The sequence below is a fragment of the Pseudophryne corroboree genome, chromosome 5 (genome assembly GCF_028390025.1).
Source record: "Pseudophryne corroboree isolate aPseCor3 chromosome 5, aPseCor3.hap2, whole genome shotgun sequence".
Taxonomy (NCBI): Eukaryota; Metazoa; Chordata; class Amphibia; order Anura; family Myobatrachidae; genus Pseudophryne; species Pseudophryne corroboree.
This window is the reverse complement of record NC_086448.1, coordinates 537,224,591-537,240,722: the sequence shown is the minus strand read 5'-3', so window position 1 is coordinate 537,240,722 and position 16,132 is coordinate 537,224,591. Positions and strand designations below refer to the sequence as shown.

The 16,132-nt window shown below is 47.6% G+C and overlaps 1 protein-coding gene across 6 annotated transcripts in view; it reads right to left on the bottom strand.

Annotated features, from left to right (window-relative positions):
• The window catches only part of PHACTR1 (phosphatase and actin regulator 1), an 806,703-nt gene that overhangs the window by 46,208 nt on the left and 744,363 nt on the right, over positions 1 to 16,132 (bottom strand). For all 6 annotated transcript variants that reach the window (XM_063923183.1, XM_063923185.1, XM_063923182.1 and 3 more), the window contains one exon: positions 12,830 to 13,062. In XM_063923183.1, coding sequence (XP_063779253.1) covers positions 12,830 to 13,062 — 233 coding nt within the window. The remainder of the gene's footprint in view (positions 1 to 12,829; positions 13,063 to 16,132) is intronic.

The following is a 16,132-nucleotide window of genomic DNA, read 5'->3' as shown; positions in this document are numbered from 1 at the left end:
CCACCTGAGAAAATAAAGAGCCTCATCCACAACTACCACAAAAGACTTCAAGCTGTCATTGATGTTAAAGGGGGCAATACACGTTATTAAGAACTGGGGTATGTAAACTTTTGATCAGGGTCATTTGGGTAGTTTCTGTTGTCATTATGATTTATAAAGAGTAAACACAGTTGTTTGACAATAAATGGCTTCACCCAACCACTAACCATGAGTGAAAGAAAAGTTTGTGAGTTATCATTCATATTCTCTGACAAATGGCCAGAAAATCACAAATTCTGCTAGGGTATGTAAACTTATGAGCACAACTGTATGTAATACGTCTTTTATTGCCACAATCATGGCGCGCTTCAGATCCGCTCTTTTTAAACACATTTTTATACTGGCGGGGGTCCGGACAGTGCCCTGGCACTTAGTCCGCTCTTGCCAGGTAGTTATTGAGGCTAGATATGCTGCCCAGGGCGCCCCCTCCCCCCCCCCCCCCCAAGCCCTGCACCCTGTAGTGCCGCTGTGTAGTGGGAGCATGGCGCGCAGCGTGCGATCGCTGTGCGGTACCTCAAAGCCGCCACTGAAGTCTTCTGATCTTCTTCTACTCACCTGTCTTCTGACTTCTGGCTCTGCAAGGGGGGTGACGTCTATACCCCATGGTTCTTGAAGTGACACCATCATCCTCTAGGACGTATGAGAAACTGGGATTATAGTGTTAAAAGCAGAACTAAAATCAGCAAATATAATTAACATAGGAACTCTGCTGTTCTAAGTGAGTCTGCACCTGGTGTAGAACAGTTAAAACAGCGTCATCTGTAGAATGATTCGCCCTGTAAGCAAACTGAAAGGGATCGAAGTCAGTAGCACAATAAGATTTGATATGTCTTGTTTAAGCATTTAGGCACACCACTCTTTGGGACAGGTAGAAAGGTTGTTGCCTTAAAACATTTAGGGACCAGATAGTCAGCAAGGGACACGTTAATTATCAACATAAAGATCCCGAGATCAGAACACTCTGTAAGAACTTTCCCTTGGATCCCATCTCGGGGTATAGTAGGGTATGCCGGCGGCCGGGCTCCCGGCGGCCAGCATACTGGCAACGGAATCCCGACTGCCGGCATTACGACAGCTGGGTGAGCGCAAATGAGCCCCTTGCGGGCTCGCTGCGCTCGCCACGCTGCGGGCACGGTGGCACGCTATATGCGCCACGCTATCTATTCTCCCTCCAGGGGGGTCGTGGACCCCCAAGAGGGAAAAAAAGTGTTGGTATGCCGGCTGTCGGGATTCCGGCGCTGGTATACTGTGCGCCGGGATCTCGACAGCCAGCAAACTGAAGACCACCCCCCATCTGGACCTGCAGCTTTACCATGATTAACACTACGCAGACATTCCAGGACTGTTAATCCATCCTACACTAAGGGGTCTATTTACTAAGCCTTGAATGGAGATAAAGTGTATGGAGATAAAGTACCAGCCAATCAGCTCCTAACTGCCATGTCACAGGCTGTGTTTGAAAAAATAAGAATTTACTTACCGATAATTCTATTTCTCATAGTCCGTAGTGGATGCTGGGGACTCCGTAACGACCATGGGGAATAGCGGCTCCGCAGGAGACTGGGCACATCTAAAGAAAGCTTTAGGACTATCTGGTGTGCACTGGCTCCTCCCCCTATGACCCTCCTCCAAGCCTCAGTTAGGATACTGTGCCCGGACGAGCGTACACAATAAGGAAGGATTTTGAATCCCGGGTAAGACTCATACCAGCCACACCAATCACACCGTATAACCTGTGATCTAAACCCAGTTAACAGCATGATAACAGAGGAGCCTCTGAAAGATGGCTCACAACAATAATAACCCGATTTTTGTAACAATAACTATGTACAAGTATTGCAGACAATCCGCACTTGGGATGGGCGCCCAGCATCCACTACGGACTATGAGAAATAGAATTATCGGTAAGTAAATTCTTATTTTCTCTAACGTCCTAAGTGGATGCTGGGGACTCCGTAAGGACCATGGGGATTATACCAAAGCTCCCAAACGGGCGGGAGAGTGCGGATGACTCTGCAGCACCAAATGAGAGAACTCCAGGTCCTCCTCAGCCAGGATATCAATTTTGTAGAATTTTACAAACGTATTTGCTCCTGACCAAGTAGCTGCTCGGCAAAGTTGTAAAGCCGAGACTCCTCGACCAAGATGAGCCCACCTTCCTTGTGGAGTGGGCATTTACAGATTTTTGGCTGTGGCAGGCCTGCCACAGAATGTGCAAGCTGAATTGTACTACAAATCCAACGAGCAATAGTCTGCTTAGAAGCAGGAGCACCCAGCTTGTTGGGTGCACACAGGATAAACAGCGAGTCAGATTTCCTGACTCCAGCCGTCCTGGAAACATATATTTTCAGGGCACTGACAACGTCTAGCAACTTGGAGGCCTCCAAGTCCCTAGTAGCCGCAGGCACCACCAATAGGTTGGTTCAGGTGAGACGCTGAAACCACCTTGGGGAGAAACTGAGGACGAGTCCTCAATTCCGCCCTGTCCGAATGGAAAATCAGATAAGGGCTTTTTCAGGATAAAGCCGCCAATTCGGACACGCGCCTGGCCCAGGCCAGGGCCAACAGCATGACCACTTTCCATGTGAGATATTTTAACTCCACAGATTTAAGTGGTTCAAACCAATGTGACTTTTGGAACCCAAAACTACATTGAGATCCCAAAGTGCCACTGGAGGCACAAAAGGAGGCTGTATATGCAGTACCCCTTTTACAAACGTCTGAACTTCAGGGACTGAAGCCAGTTCTTTTTGGAAGAAAATTGACAGGGCCGAAATTTGAACCTTAATGGACCCCAATTTCAGGCCCATAGACACTCCTGTTTGCAGGAAATGTAGGAATCGACCCAGTTGAATTTCCTCCGTCGGGCCTTACTGGCCTCGCACCACGCAACATATTTTCGCCAATTGCGGTGATAATGTTTTTGCGGTTACATCCTTCCTGGCTTTGATCAGGATAGGGATGACTTCATCCGGAATGCCTTTTTTCCTTCAGGATCCGGCGTTCAACCGCCATGCCGTCAAACGCAGCCGCGGTAAGTCTTGGAACAGACAGGGTCCTTGCTGGAGCAGGTCCCTTCTTAGAGGTAGAGGCCACGGATCCTCCGTGAGCATCTCTTGAAGTTCCGGTTACCAAGTCCTTCTTGGCCAATCCGGAACCACGAATATAGTGCTTACTCCTCTCCATCTTATCAATCTCAGTACCTTGGGTATGAGAGGCAGAGGAGGGAACACATACCCTGACTGGTACACCCACGGTGTTACCAGAGCGTCTACAGCTTATTGCCTGAGGGTCCCTGGACCTGGCGCAATACCTGTCGAGTTTTTAATCATGTGGAAGACTTCTGGGTGAAGTCCCCACTCTCCCGGGTGGAGGTCGTGCTGAGGAAGTCTGCTTCCCAGTTGTCCACTCCCGGAATGAATACTGCTGACAGTGCTATCACATGATTTTCCGCCCAGCGAAGAATCCTTGCAGCTTCTGCCATTGCCCTCCTGCTTCTTGTGCCACCCTGTCTGTTTACGTGGGTGACTGCCGTGATGTTGTCCGATTGGATCAACACCGGCTGACCTTGAAGCAGAGGTCTTGCTAAGCTTAGAGCATTGTAAATGTCCCTTAGCTTCAGGATATTTATGTGAAGTGATGTCTCCAGGCTTGACCATAAGCCCTGGATATTCCTTCCCTGTGTGACTGCTCCCCAGCCTCGCAGGCTGGCATCAGTGGTCACCAGGACCCAGTCCTGAATGCCTAATCTGCGGCCCTCTAGAAGATGAGCACTCTGCAACCACCACAGGAGGGACACCCTTGTCCTTGGTGACAGGGTTATCCGCTGATGCATCTGAAGATGCGATCCGGACCATTTGTCCAGCAGGTCCCACTGGAAAGTTCTTGCGTGGAATCTGCCGAATAGGATTGCTTCGTAGGAAGCCACCATTTTACCCAGAACCCTTGTGCATTGATGCACTGAGACTTGGCTCGGTTTTAGGAGGTTCCTGACTAGCTCGGATAACTCCCTGGCTTTCTCCTCCGGGAGAAACACCTTTTTCTGGACTGTGTCCAGGATCATCCCTAGGAACAGAAGACACGTCGTCGGAACCAGCTGCGATTTTGGAATATTGAGAATCCAATCGTGCTGCCGCAACACTACCTGAGATAGTGCTACACCGACCTCCAACTGTTCCCTGGATCTTACCCTTATCAGGGAATTGTCCAAGGAAGGGATAACTAAAATTCACTTCCTTCGAAGGAATATCATCATTTCGGCCATTACCTTGGTAAAGACCCGGGGTGCCGTGTACCATCCATACGGCAGCGTCTGAACTGATAGTGACAGTTCTGTACCATAAACCTGAGGTACCCTTGGTGAGAAGGGTAAATTTTGACATGAAGGTAAGCATCCTTGATGTCCCGAGACATCATGTAGTCCCCTTCTTCCAGGTTCGCAATCACTGCTCTGAGTGACTCAATCTTGAATTTGAACCTCTGTACGTAAGTGTTCAAAGATTTTAGATTTAGAATCGGTCTCACCGAGCCGTCCGGCTTCGGTACCACAACAGTGTGGAATAATACCCCGTTCCCTGTTGCAGGTGGGGTATCTTGATTATCACCTGCTGGGAATACAGCTTGTGAATGGCTTCCAAAACTGTCTCCCTGTCAGAAGGAGACATCGGTAAAGCCGACTTTAGGAAACGGCGAGGGGGAGACGTCTCGAATTCTAATTTGTACCCCTGAGATATCACCTGAAGGATCCAGGGGTCTACTTGCGAGTGAGCCCACTGCGCGCTGAAATTCATTGAGACGGGCCCCCCACCGTGCCTGATTCTGCTTGTAAAGCCCCAGCGTATACTGAGGGCTTGGCAGAGGCGGGAGAGGGTTTCTGTTCCTGGGAACTGGCTGATTTCTGCAGCCTTTTTCCTCTCCCTCTGTCACGGGGCAGAAATGAGGAACCTTTTGCCCGCTTGTCCACGAAAAGACTGCGCCTGATAATACGGCGTCTTCTCATGTTGAGAGGCGACCTGGGGTACAAACGTGGAATTCCCAGCTGTTGCCGTGGCCACCAGGTCTGAAAGACCGACCCCAAATAACTCCTCCCTTAATAAAGCAATACTTCCAAATGCCGTTTGGAATACGCATCACCTGACCACTGACGTGTCCATAACCTTCTACTGGTAGAAATGGACAACGCGCTTAGACTTGATGCCAGTCGGCAAATATTCCGCTGTGCATCACGCATATATAAAAATGCATCTTTTAAATGCTCTATAGACAAAAATATACTGTCCCTATCTAGGGTATCAATATTTTCAGTCAGGGAATCCGACCACGCCAACCCAGCACTGCACATCCAGGCTGAGGCGATTGCTGGTCGCAGTATAACACCAGTATGTGTGTAAATACCTTTTAGGATACCCTCCTGCTTTCTATCAGCAGGATCCTTAAGGGCGGCCATCTCAGGCGAAGGTAGAGCCCTTACAAGCGTGTGAGCGCTTTATCCCCCCTAGGGGGTGTTTCCCAACGCACCCTAACCTCTGGCGGGAAAGGATATAATGCCAATAACATTTTAGAAATTATCCGTTGTTATCGGGGGAAACCCACGCATCATCACACACCTCATTTAATTTCTCAGATTCAGGAAAACTACAGGTAGTTTTTCCTCACCGAACATAATACCCCTTTTTTGGTGGTACTCGTATTATCAGAAATGTGTAAAACATTTTTCATTGCCTCAATCATGTAACGTGTGGCCCTACTGGAAGTCACATTCGTCTCTTCACCGTCGACACTGGAGTCAGTATCCGTGTCGGCGTCTATATCTGCCATCTGAGGTAACGGGCGCTTTAGAGCCCCTGACGGCCTATGAGACGTCTGGACAGGCACAAGCTGAGTAGCCGGCTGTCTCATGTCAACCACTGTCTTTTATACAGAGCTGACACTGTCACGTAATTCCTTCCAACAGTTCATCCACTCAGGTGTCGACCCCCTAGGGGGTGACATCACTATTACAGGCAATCTGCTCCGTCTCCACATCATTTTTCTCCTCATACATGTCGACACAAAAGTACCGACATACAGCACACACACAGGGAATGCTCTGATAGAGGACAGGACCCCACTAGCCCTTTGGGGAGACAGAGGGAGAGTTTGCCAGCACACACCAGAGCGCTATATATATACAGGGATAACCTTATATAAGTGTTTTTCCCCTTATAGCTGCTGTATAGTTAATACTGCACCTAATTAGTGCCCCCCTCTCTTTTTTTAACCCTTTCTGTAGTGTAGTGACTGCAGGGGAGAGACAGGGAGCTTCCCTCCAACGGAGCTGTGAGGGAAAATGGCGCCAGTGTGCTGAGGAGATAGGCTCCGCCCCTTTTTCGCGGACTTTTCTCCTGCTTTTTTATGGATTCTGGCAGGGGTTAAATGCATCCATATAGCCCAGGAGCTATATGTGATGCATTTTTTTTGCCATCCAAGGTGTTTTTATTGCGTCTCAGGGCGCCCCCCCCCCAGCGCCCTGCACCCTCAGTGACCGAAGTGTGCTGAGAGCAATGGCGCACAGCTGCAGTGCTGTGCGCTACCTTGTTGAAGACAGGACGTCTTCTGCCGCCGATTTTCCGGACCTCTTCTGCCTTCTGGCTCTGTAAGGGGGCCGGCGGCGCGGCTCTGGGACCCATCCAAGCTGGGCCTGTGATCGTCCCTCTGGAGCTAATGTCCAGTAGCCTAAGAAGCCCAATCCACTCTGCACGCAGGTGAGTTCGCTTCTTCTCCCCTTAGTCCCTCGATGCAGTGAGCCTGTTGCCAGCAGGTCTCACTGAAAATAAAAAAACCTAATCTAAAACTTTCACTAAGAAGCTCAGGAGAGCCCCTAGTGTGCACCCTTCTCGTTCGGGCACAGAGATCTAACTGAGGCTTGGAGGAGGGTCATAGGGGGAGGAGCCAGTGCACACCAGATAGTCCTAAAGCTTTCTTTAGATGTGCCCAGTTTCCTGCGGAGCCGCTATTCCCCATGGTCCTTACGGAGTCCCCAGCATCCACTTAGGACGTTAGAGAAATGACAGTTAGGAGCTGATTGGCTGGTACTGTAACTCCGTCCACTTTATCTCCATCCAAGGCTTAGTAAATAGACCCCTAAGTGTTATTCCCCAGGCCAAGTCTCCAAGGTCTTAATACTTGACGGACTTTCTTTATCAAACGGAGAATAAAATGTATTTAGGTCTTCCACCAGGGCACTATTTATTACTCCACCTAAACTCTACCTTTTGGGGTTTATAATCAGTAATATCTTGCCACATACTCTCCAGATCCTTACACCGATTGAAGTAATCCTCCATCCTAACTGAAAACTCCATTTTACCCCTTCTAATACATTTCCTCAATTCAGACCTAGCTAATTTATATACTTCTTTATTTACAGATTGAATACAGCACCTTATATAGCTTAGAACTATAGTGGCAAGAAGATAAACATTAATATATAGTTCTTGCATCGATTAACATGTCCCAGTTCATAAATAAACTGTTCTGCTACCTCTCCATAGCCGCTTCAGGCCAAACTAAGACAAATCTACTAGTAGGCCTAACACTATGTTTATGATACCTACATATAGGAATATATGTGCCCCGCCCAGGAGCCCTGCCACAAGCAACATACATAGCCGCAGTCACATGACCACCTAAGTTGCGGCCCGGAAGGACCAGGAGACAGACTCCAGCAGCGGCATGCAGTGTGGAATTCTAGCTGCAGACGAGGAATCAAGAAACAACAGGACAACCTGGGAGAGGAAGACTGAAGTAAGACTCTGTAGTGGAGGGGATGATCAGCAGCAGGTTTTACAAAACCTTAAGCTGGTAACATCCCCTCCCCAGACTATGACTGCATCCAGGCAGGTATAGACACCAGGGAACTCCTGTACCAGGGCGGACCTTGGGAGCTTACCCTAAAAGGAGGGCAGATAGTCCCACTAGATATTCCAACCAGTGACTTGCCAGCCACTTGCACAGCCAGGGGTACCCCACTATTACAACTTTTACCAACATCAGGAGTTAATTTCTCCCTGTGCAGCCTGCATTTCCATATTTAAAAGGCATTTTATCGACTTTGCAATAGAGTTGCGGGACGCCGCTCTCTAGGGTCAATTGAGTATAGATTTAGACCTTCTTGCGCACATATACCAATACTGCCATGTATTCAGTATGTATCATTTTAATTATATCGATATACTAATAGCAGAAGGAAGACTTTTATGAATGACACATTTCTATGATGCTGTTGCTGAGCTGGGTACATCATATAACAAATTAAATGTCTTGGTCTAAAGATTTGCAGAAAAATCTTGGCGTTGTAATTGGCTGCTTCGTTTCGGAGTTATATGGCAAATCGTTCTCCTGCCATTTAAAAAATGCATCACCGTTGTACTCTGGAAAATGTGCCAGTTGGTGAACTCTCCCTGTGCACCTGCTGGGTAACCTGGAACATGTGACCTGCTGGGTGGTCTGGAAACTGTGACAGATATTTGCAGCCACCCACTAGCAAGGATTGAAATTCTACTCCTAAGAGGTGAAAAGGGGTAAAATGTTCCACCCAGCAAACCTTTGCCGGGTTGAAACCTGGGCACATCAGCTAGTTTCAATTATTTTTGCTTTATTATTATTATTTTTTTATTTAGGTTTGTTTGACTTTGGCTCTTTAATTATACTCATTTTCTATGCATCTCCCTGATTGTGACACATGGTTTTAGCATAACCAGAGATTCTCTGATACTGTAATTTATTTAACTGCTCTCAGAAATTAAGTAAAAACCTTTATTTTTATATACATTCTATGATAATGTCAACTTAGTTGACTGCTGCTACACAAATTCAGTCACAGATTACACATCCTTTGTTGTATTATACTGTAAGGTCACTGGGGACCCTTTTTATTGTAATCCTGTTGCACTGGTAATTCCTGGTGAGTGCGAGTTTATCCATTGATATAAACCCTTGCAAGCTGGTTAGAAGAACAGCTGCGGAAGACAGAATACCCCCATCGCAGCTGCTGCTGATTGCACCGACCCCACCGCTGGAAGATGGGTATGAGCCCCAGTGCATTGCTTTGCCCATGGGCCTACACTGCTGTTAAGACGGCCCTGGATCACATCAGTGGTTTCTAACTTATACTGTGACACATCTGCTGATGTCTTCTACAGAAATATTGTTTTATGTATTAATGTAGTGCAATTCATATAATCATAATCGACAAATATTTGAAAAGCAAAAACAAATCGTGGCTGAATATTATTATGATCAATTGGTTTGGATATTATGGTATTATTATTATGTGTTTATTCACTTTTCTTTTCTTTTGTGCGGCTCACTGCTGTATACAGTTAGGTATATATTAGTGTCTCGTCCGAGTAACAGTTTCTATGTATATTAGATCCACTGATAGCGCTGCTCTTCCATTCAATATTTGCTTGTTGCTAGGTAACAAATCAATTACAGTGGTGTTGTCACTTGCACATGCTGTAGGATTCAATGGGGTAAATTTACTAAGGTCCCGATTTTGACCGAGATGCCGTTTTTTCTTCAAAGTGTCATCTCGGTAATTTACTAAACTCAAATCACGGCAGAGATGAGGGCATTCGTATTTTTTTGGAAGTAGTTGTAAAAAAATACGAATGAATACACCATCGGTCAAAATACACCAGCAAATTAGTAGAACTCGGTCATTTACTAAAAAGTGCAAATCTCCAAAGAGGAAAACACTGCCGTGAAAAATTACAAATCGCAAAAAAGTGCTAAAAAAAAGCAGACCTGCTTTTTTGAGCCGTGATTGCATAGGCATGCAGGGATCCATGAGATCCGTGCATGTCTATCAGTGGGAAGGGGTGGGAAAGTGGTTATTTTCACAAAAAAAAATGCGTGGGGTCCCCCCTCCTAAGCATAACCAGCCTCGGGCTCTTTGAGCCGATCCTGGTTGCAAAAATATGGGGGGAAAAATGACAGGGGTTCCCCCATATTTAAGCAACCAGCATCGGGCTCTGCGCCTGGTCCTGGTTCCAAAAATACGGGGGACAAAAAGAGTAGGGGTCCCCCGTATTTTTAAAACCAGCACCGGGCTCCACTAGCTGGACAGATAATGCCACAGCCGGGGGTCACTTTTATATAGTGCCCTGCGGCCGTGGCATCAAAAATCCAACTAGTTACCCCTGGCCGGGGTACCCTGGGGGAGTGGGGACCCCTTCAATCAAGGGGTCCCCCCCCCCAGCCACCCAAGGGCCAGGGGTGAAGCCCGAGGCTGTCCCCCCCCCATCCAATGGGCTGCGGATGGGGGGGCTGATAGCCTTTGTTGTAAATGAAAAGATATTGTTTTTAGTAGCAGTACTACAAGTCCCAGCAAGCCTCCCCCGCATGCTGGTACTTGGAGAACCACAAGTACCAGCATGCGGCGGAAAAACGGGCCCGCTGGTACCTGTAGTACTATTACTAAAAAAATACCCAAATAAACACAAGACACACACACCTTGAAAGTAAAGATTTATTACATACATGCACACAAACATACATACATACTTACCTTATGTTCACACGCAGGTCGGTCCTCTTGTCCAGTAGAATCCATGGGGTACCTGTAGAAAAAATTATACTCACAAAATCCAGTGTAGATCGGTCCTCTTCAAATCCATTTGTAATCCAGGTACTTGATTAAAATAAAAAAACGGACACACGAGCCACGAACTGAAAGGGGCCCCATGTTTTCACATGGGACTCCTTTCCCCGAATGCCAGAAACCCACTCTGACTTCTGTCTAAGTGGGTTTCCTCAGCCAATCAGGGAGCGCCACGTTGTAGCACTCTCCTGATCGGCTGTGTGCTCCTGTACTGAGTGACAGGCGGCACACGGCAGTGTTACAATGTAGCGCCTATGCGCTCCATTGTAACCAATGGTGGGAACTTTCTGCCCTGCGGTTGACCTAAAGTGACGTCACCGCTGAGCAGAAAGTTCCCAGCATTGGTTACAATGGAGCGCATAGGCGCTACATTGTAACACTGCCGTGTGCCGCCTGTCACTCAGTACAGGAGCACACAGCCGATCAGGAGAGTGCTACAACGTAGCACTCCCTGATTGGCTGAAGAAACCCACTTAGACATCAGTCAGAGTGGGTTTCTGGCATTCGGGGAAAGGAGTCCCATGTGAAAACATGGGGCCCCTTTCAGTTCGTGGTCGGGACTCCGTTTTTTTATTTTCACAAGTACGTGGATTACAAATGGATTTGAAGAGGACCGATCTACACTGGATTTTGTGAGTATAATTTTTTCTACAGGTACCCCATGGATTCTACTGGACAAGAGGACCGACCTGCGTGTGAACATAAGGTAAGTATGTATGTATGTTTGTGTGCATGTATGTAATAAATCTTTACTTTCAAGGTGTGTGTGTCTTGTGTTTATTTGGGTATTTTTTTAGTAATAGTACTACAGGTACCAGCGGGCCCGTTTTTCCGCCGCATGCTGGTACTTGTGGTTCTCCAAGTACCAGCATGCGGGGGAGGCTTGCTGGGACTTGTAGTACTGCTACTAAAAACAATATCTTTTCATTTACAACAAAGGCTATCAGCCCCCCCATCCGCAGCCCATTGGATGGGGGGGGGGACAGCCTCGGGCTTCACCCCTGGCCCTTGGGTGGCTGGGGGGGGGACCCCTTGATTGAAGGGGTCCCCACTCCCCCAGGGTACCCCGGCCAGGGGTGACTAGTTGGATTTTTGATGCCACGGCCGCAGGGCACTATATAAAAGTGACCCCCGGCTGTGGCATTATCTGTCCAGCTAGTGGAGCCCGGTGCTGGTTTTAAAAATACGGGGGACCCCTACTCTTTTTGTCCCCCGTATTTTTGGAACCAGGACCAGGCGCAGAGCCCGATGCTGGTTGCTTAAATATGGGGGAACCCCTGTCATTTTTCCCCCCATATTTCTGCAACCAGGATCGGCTCAAAGAGCCCGAGGCTGGTTATGCTTAGGAGGGGGGACCCCACGCAATTTTTTTTTAAATTTTACACTGTTTAATTTAAAAAAAAAAAAAAAAAAATGAACCCCAGCACGGATCACACTGATCCGGCCGAGATTCATTTTTAAAAAGTTGGCAGTGTTTTGCTAATCACTGCCGTAAAAATAGAAAAAAAAACACGAATGACATCGACATCGGAACAAAAGAAAAACCCGAATACGACAGCTTAGTAAATTAGTCGTAATCAATTCAAAAAGTTGCAGTTTTACACTTTCGATGTCATTCGTGATTGAACTTTGACCTTTTTCCGAAAATTACGAATGTTAGTAAATTTACCCCAATATGTCTGTCTTAAGGTGGATACACACTTTGTGATAAATTAAACGATTTCGCTCATTTTGACCCTTCCTGAGCGACATTATTTAATTTATTGCTAAGTGTGTATGTCCCCGCCGCCGCCGAGCGATGCTCGCCCCCACGGGATGTTGACGAAACTCGTTGTCGGCCATGCATGCAGCTCAGTTTGGACTGTTGTCCATAAACTGCATGCACGGCCCCGCAGCGGCGTGATGTCACTGAGCGATATGGTTTGCATATCGCTCAGTGTGTACGCGCTGCTGACGACCGCCCTGGCCCGGGAGGGGAAACCCGAGGCGGCAGCGCTCATAGAGCACATCGTCTAGTGTGTACCCACCTTCACAGTTCTCATTCCTGTCATTTACATTCTGGATACAAGACCAAGGATTAGTCTGCAAGCGATATAAAGTATACATGATTTAACAGATTGCAGATGCAATTATCAGACTGCATACTTGTGTATAGTGAACTATCATCATCATCATCTTCATCATCATCATCGTCGTCATCATCATCATCATCATCATCGTCATCATCTCTGGAGTAGCGGCATGAAGAGTCTTCATAATTTGTATCATGAGGCACATTTTCTTTATCATCTTCACATTCAATAACAACAGTTGGCACTTGTCTCATGTCAGAATATCCACCAAGCTTTGACATGCTGTCTCCTCCATGCAACCCCGAGCTTAAAAACAAAACAGAAACAAATCAACTTTCATCTTGTCTTAGTGAGATATTGTAACACATAATGATTGATGATCTAGGTAGACTTGAGGAATGGTCAAGAACGTGGCAACTACAGAAAGTGCAAGATCACGCACTTGGGTCTCAAAATCCCAAAGGCTAAATATAGTATCAAGAATACTATTATGGAAGCTACTGAGGAGGAAAGGGAACTAGGAGTAATTATTTCAAGTGACTTAAAGGCAGGGAAGCAATGCAACAAAGCAATGAGAAAGGCAAGTCAGATGCTTAGCTGTATATGGAGAGGAATCAGTAGCAGGAAGAAAGAAGTAATAATGCCACTGTATAGGTCATTGGTACGGCCTCATCTGGAATACAGTTCTGTAGACATTATCTTCAGAAGAATATGAATACATTAGGGACTGTACAAAGAAGGGCATCTACAGTAAAATGGTGCATGACCTACATCACAAAACTTACCTGGAAAGACCAGTGTACGCAAATAGCGCGTATTTTACCCAGTTCTGTGGTCCGGGGACTCACTTTTCTAAACTGTGTGGGTCCCCGGGGACGTGCTCCGCTGAAGCTGGTTGTACTGGCTGTCTTAAGTTTAAGCTTCCTGTAACAGAAGACGGAGGCGGAGCCTTACCAGTCCTCTTGCGGCCTCCCCCCCCTGCCGATCACCTGCTGCAGCTTTACGGGGGCCGGACAGAGAGTGAGGACGGCTCTGCGGCGCGCTACACACTGTGCTGCGGGGGGAAGTGAACGCCGGTGACCGCAGACTGTAAGTGCTGTGAGGAAGGGTGAGCTGGACTTGCGGTGGCGGCTGGGGGGCTGCTCATATCGGTGGGAAGGCGGAGATGGGGGCTGTATGGTGCCGGCAAACAGGTGTTAAACGCCACAAAAATGTTGCATGGGGTGGGGGTGAGGCAAGAGGGTGACAGTGCTGCTGGTCTGCGCACCATACAGGACACTTGGTACAACCACTGGATTCGAGTCTTGCTTCCTGTAATTTATGTGCTGAGTGATCAACTTCAGTGACACTCACTGTGCTGGCTGTCTTTGTTGGTTACTGCTGGTTACTGTTGGTTGCTGCTGGTTACTGTAAAGACAGCCAGCACAGTGAGTGTCACTGAAGTTGATCACTCAGCACATAAATTACAGGACTCGAATCCAGTGGTTGTACCAAGTGTCCGAAGTCGGCGGTCAGGATGTCAGCATTCAGTATACCGACACCAGCATCCCGATCGCAGCAATGGGTGCAGAGAGTACCCTAACCTGCCCTAACCTCCCACTCCTAACCCTCCGTTTCCCGCAGCCTAAACCTAAACCTCCCCCTTAGTGCCTAACACTTATCCCCCTCTCTGCAGCCTAATGCGCCCTACACACTGGGCAATAACACTGAGATACCGTTCATATCTTTCAGTGTGGAGGCACAAGCGATGAACGATGCGCGGCCCCGCGCTCGTTCATCGCTGGTGCCCCGTCGCCTGTGCATGCAGGCCAATGTGGACGATCTCGTCCATATTTGCCTGCATTGCTATGGAGCCGGGTGACGGGGGGGTGCCCCGTCGCCTGTGCATGCAGGCCAATATGCCTGCATTGCTATGGAGCCGGGTGACGGGGGGAGTGAAGAAACTTCACTCCCCCCGTCACTGCCCCCCTGCCGCCGGGTCGCCCATCTGCCGTATCGGTGGCGTATCGCCGTGTCTGTAGGGCCTATAACCCTAACCTCCCCAACACCATATCCTAACTCCCCCCCCCCCCCCCCCCCCTACACACACACACTCCCCACACGCTAAACCTGTGGTGGGACTGTCAGGATATCTTTGCTGGGATCCTGATCTCCTCGGGATGCCAGCGTCGGTATTCTGGCGGCTGTCAGGATTTCGGCGTCGGTATTACGGCTGCTGGGATCCCGACACCTGGGATCTTGAACGCATACTTCCGATATGATAACAGCCCAGCAGCATTGTCACCCTCTCGCCCCTCCCTCCCCCACAACACTTTTGTAGTGTCTAAATCCAGTCTGGGGCTCCTATTATAGCGGCACCATAAACCCATTACATATATAAAATGTATTATTTAATAATGTTGTCCTGTTTTTTAATCATATAATTATTAAGTACTCTACCTGGCGCAATGTGCATAATGTGCTCTGCCTGGCGCAATGTGTATAATGTGCACTGCCTGGTGCAATGTGTATAACGTACTCTACCTGGCGCAATGTGTATAACGTGCTCTACCTGGCGCAATGTGTATAACGTGCTCTACCTGGTGCAATGTGTGGCGCAATGTGTATAACGTGCTCTGCCTGGTGCAATGTGTATAACGTGCTCTCCTTGGCTCAGTGTGTAAAGGAGGTTCTACCTGGTGCAATGTGTATAAGCGGCACTACTGTGTGTAGTAATGTGAATTGGTACTATTATGTGACCAAGCCCCTTCCCCATAAAAAAATTTGGCGCGCACTGTCGCAATTTTCAGTGTTAGTGGGGGAGCACCAATTCCCTTTCTGCCACAAGGGCACCAAAATGTCTAGTTACATCTATAGTGCGGGGTGTCCTGTATGCTACACACCCCATCCTCCCACTTGCACCACTTTTGTAGTGTCCAAATCAAGTTTGTGTTTTTATATTTGAATCATTAATAAGACTAATTAAAACTTTCATTCCGATGGGACCCAGAAAAGGACAGGTAGAACCCCAATTTTTAAAAGTGAGGGGTCCCTGGGACCCACTTTTTTTTGGTCTCAGCGCGATCACTGAAGACTAAAATATATTAACATGTATAGTTTGGAGCAGAGAACAGAAAGGGGGGACATGATACAAACTTTCAGATATATCAAAGGTTTTAACAAGGTACAGGGGAGAGACATTCTTCAAAGGAAGAGAAGTATTAGTGTGACAGGGGAGGAACAGGGAAATGTCTCTTCCCCAGGAAAGGAAGTCAGATATCGTGTGGCCATACACTGTGAGATATCTGACATTTTATCTGACAATATATGTCCAGCATTAATAACACATCAATGTATTAAGAATTGTCCAGGCATTTCAGGTAGCTTCATACAGTAC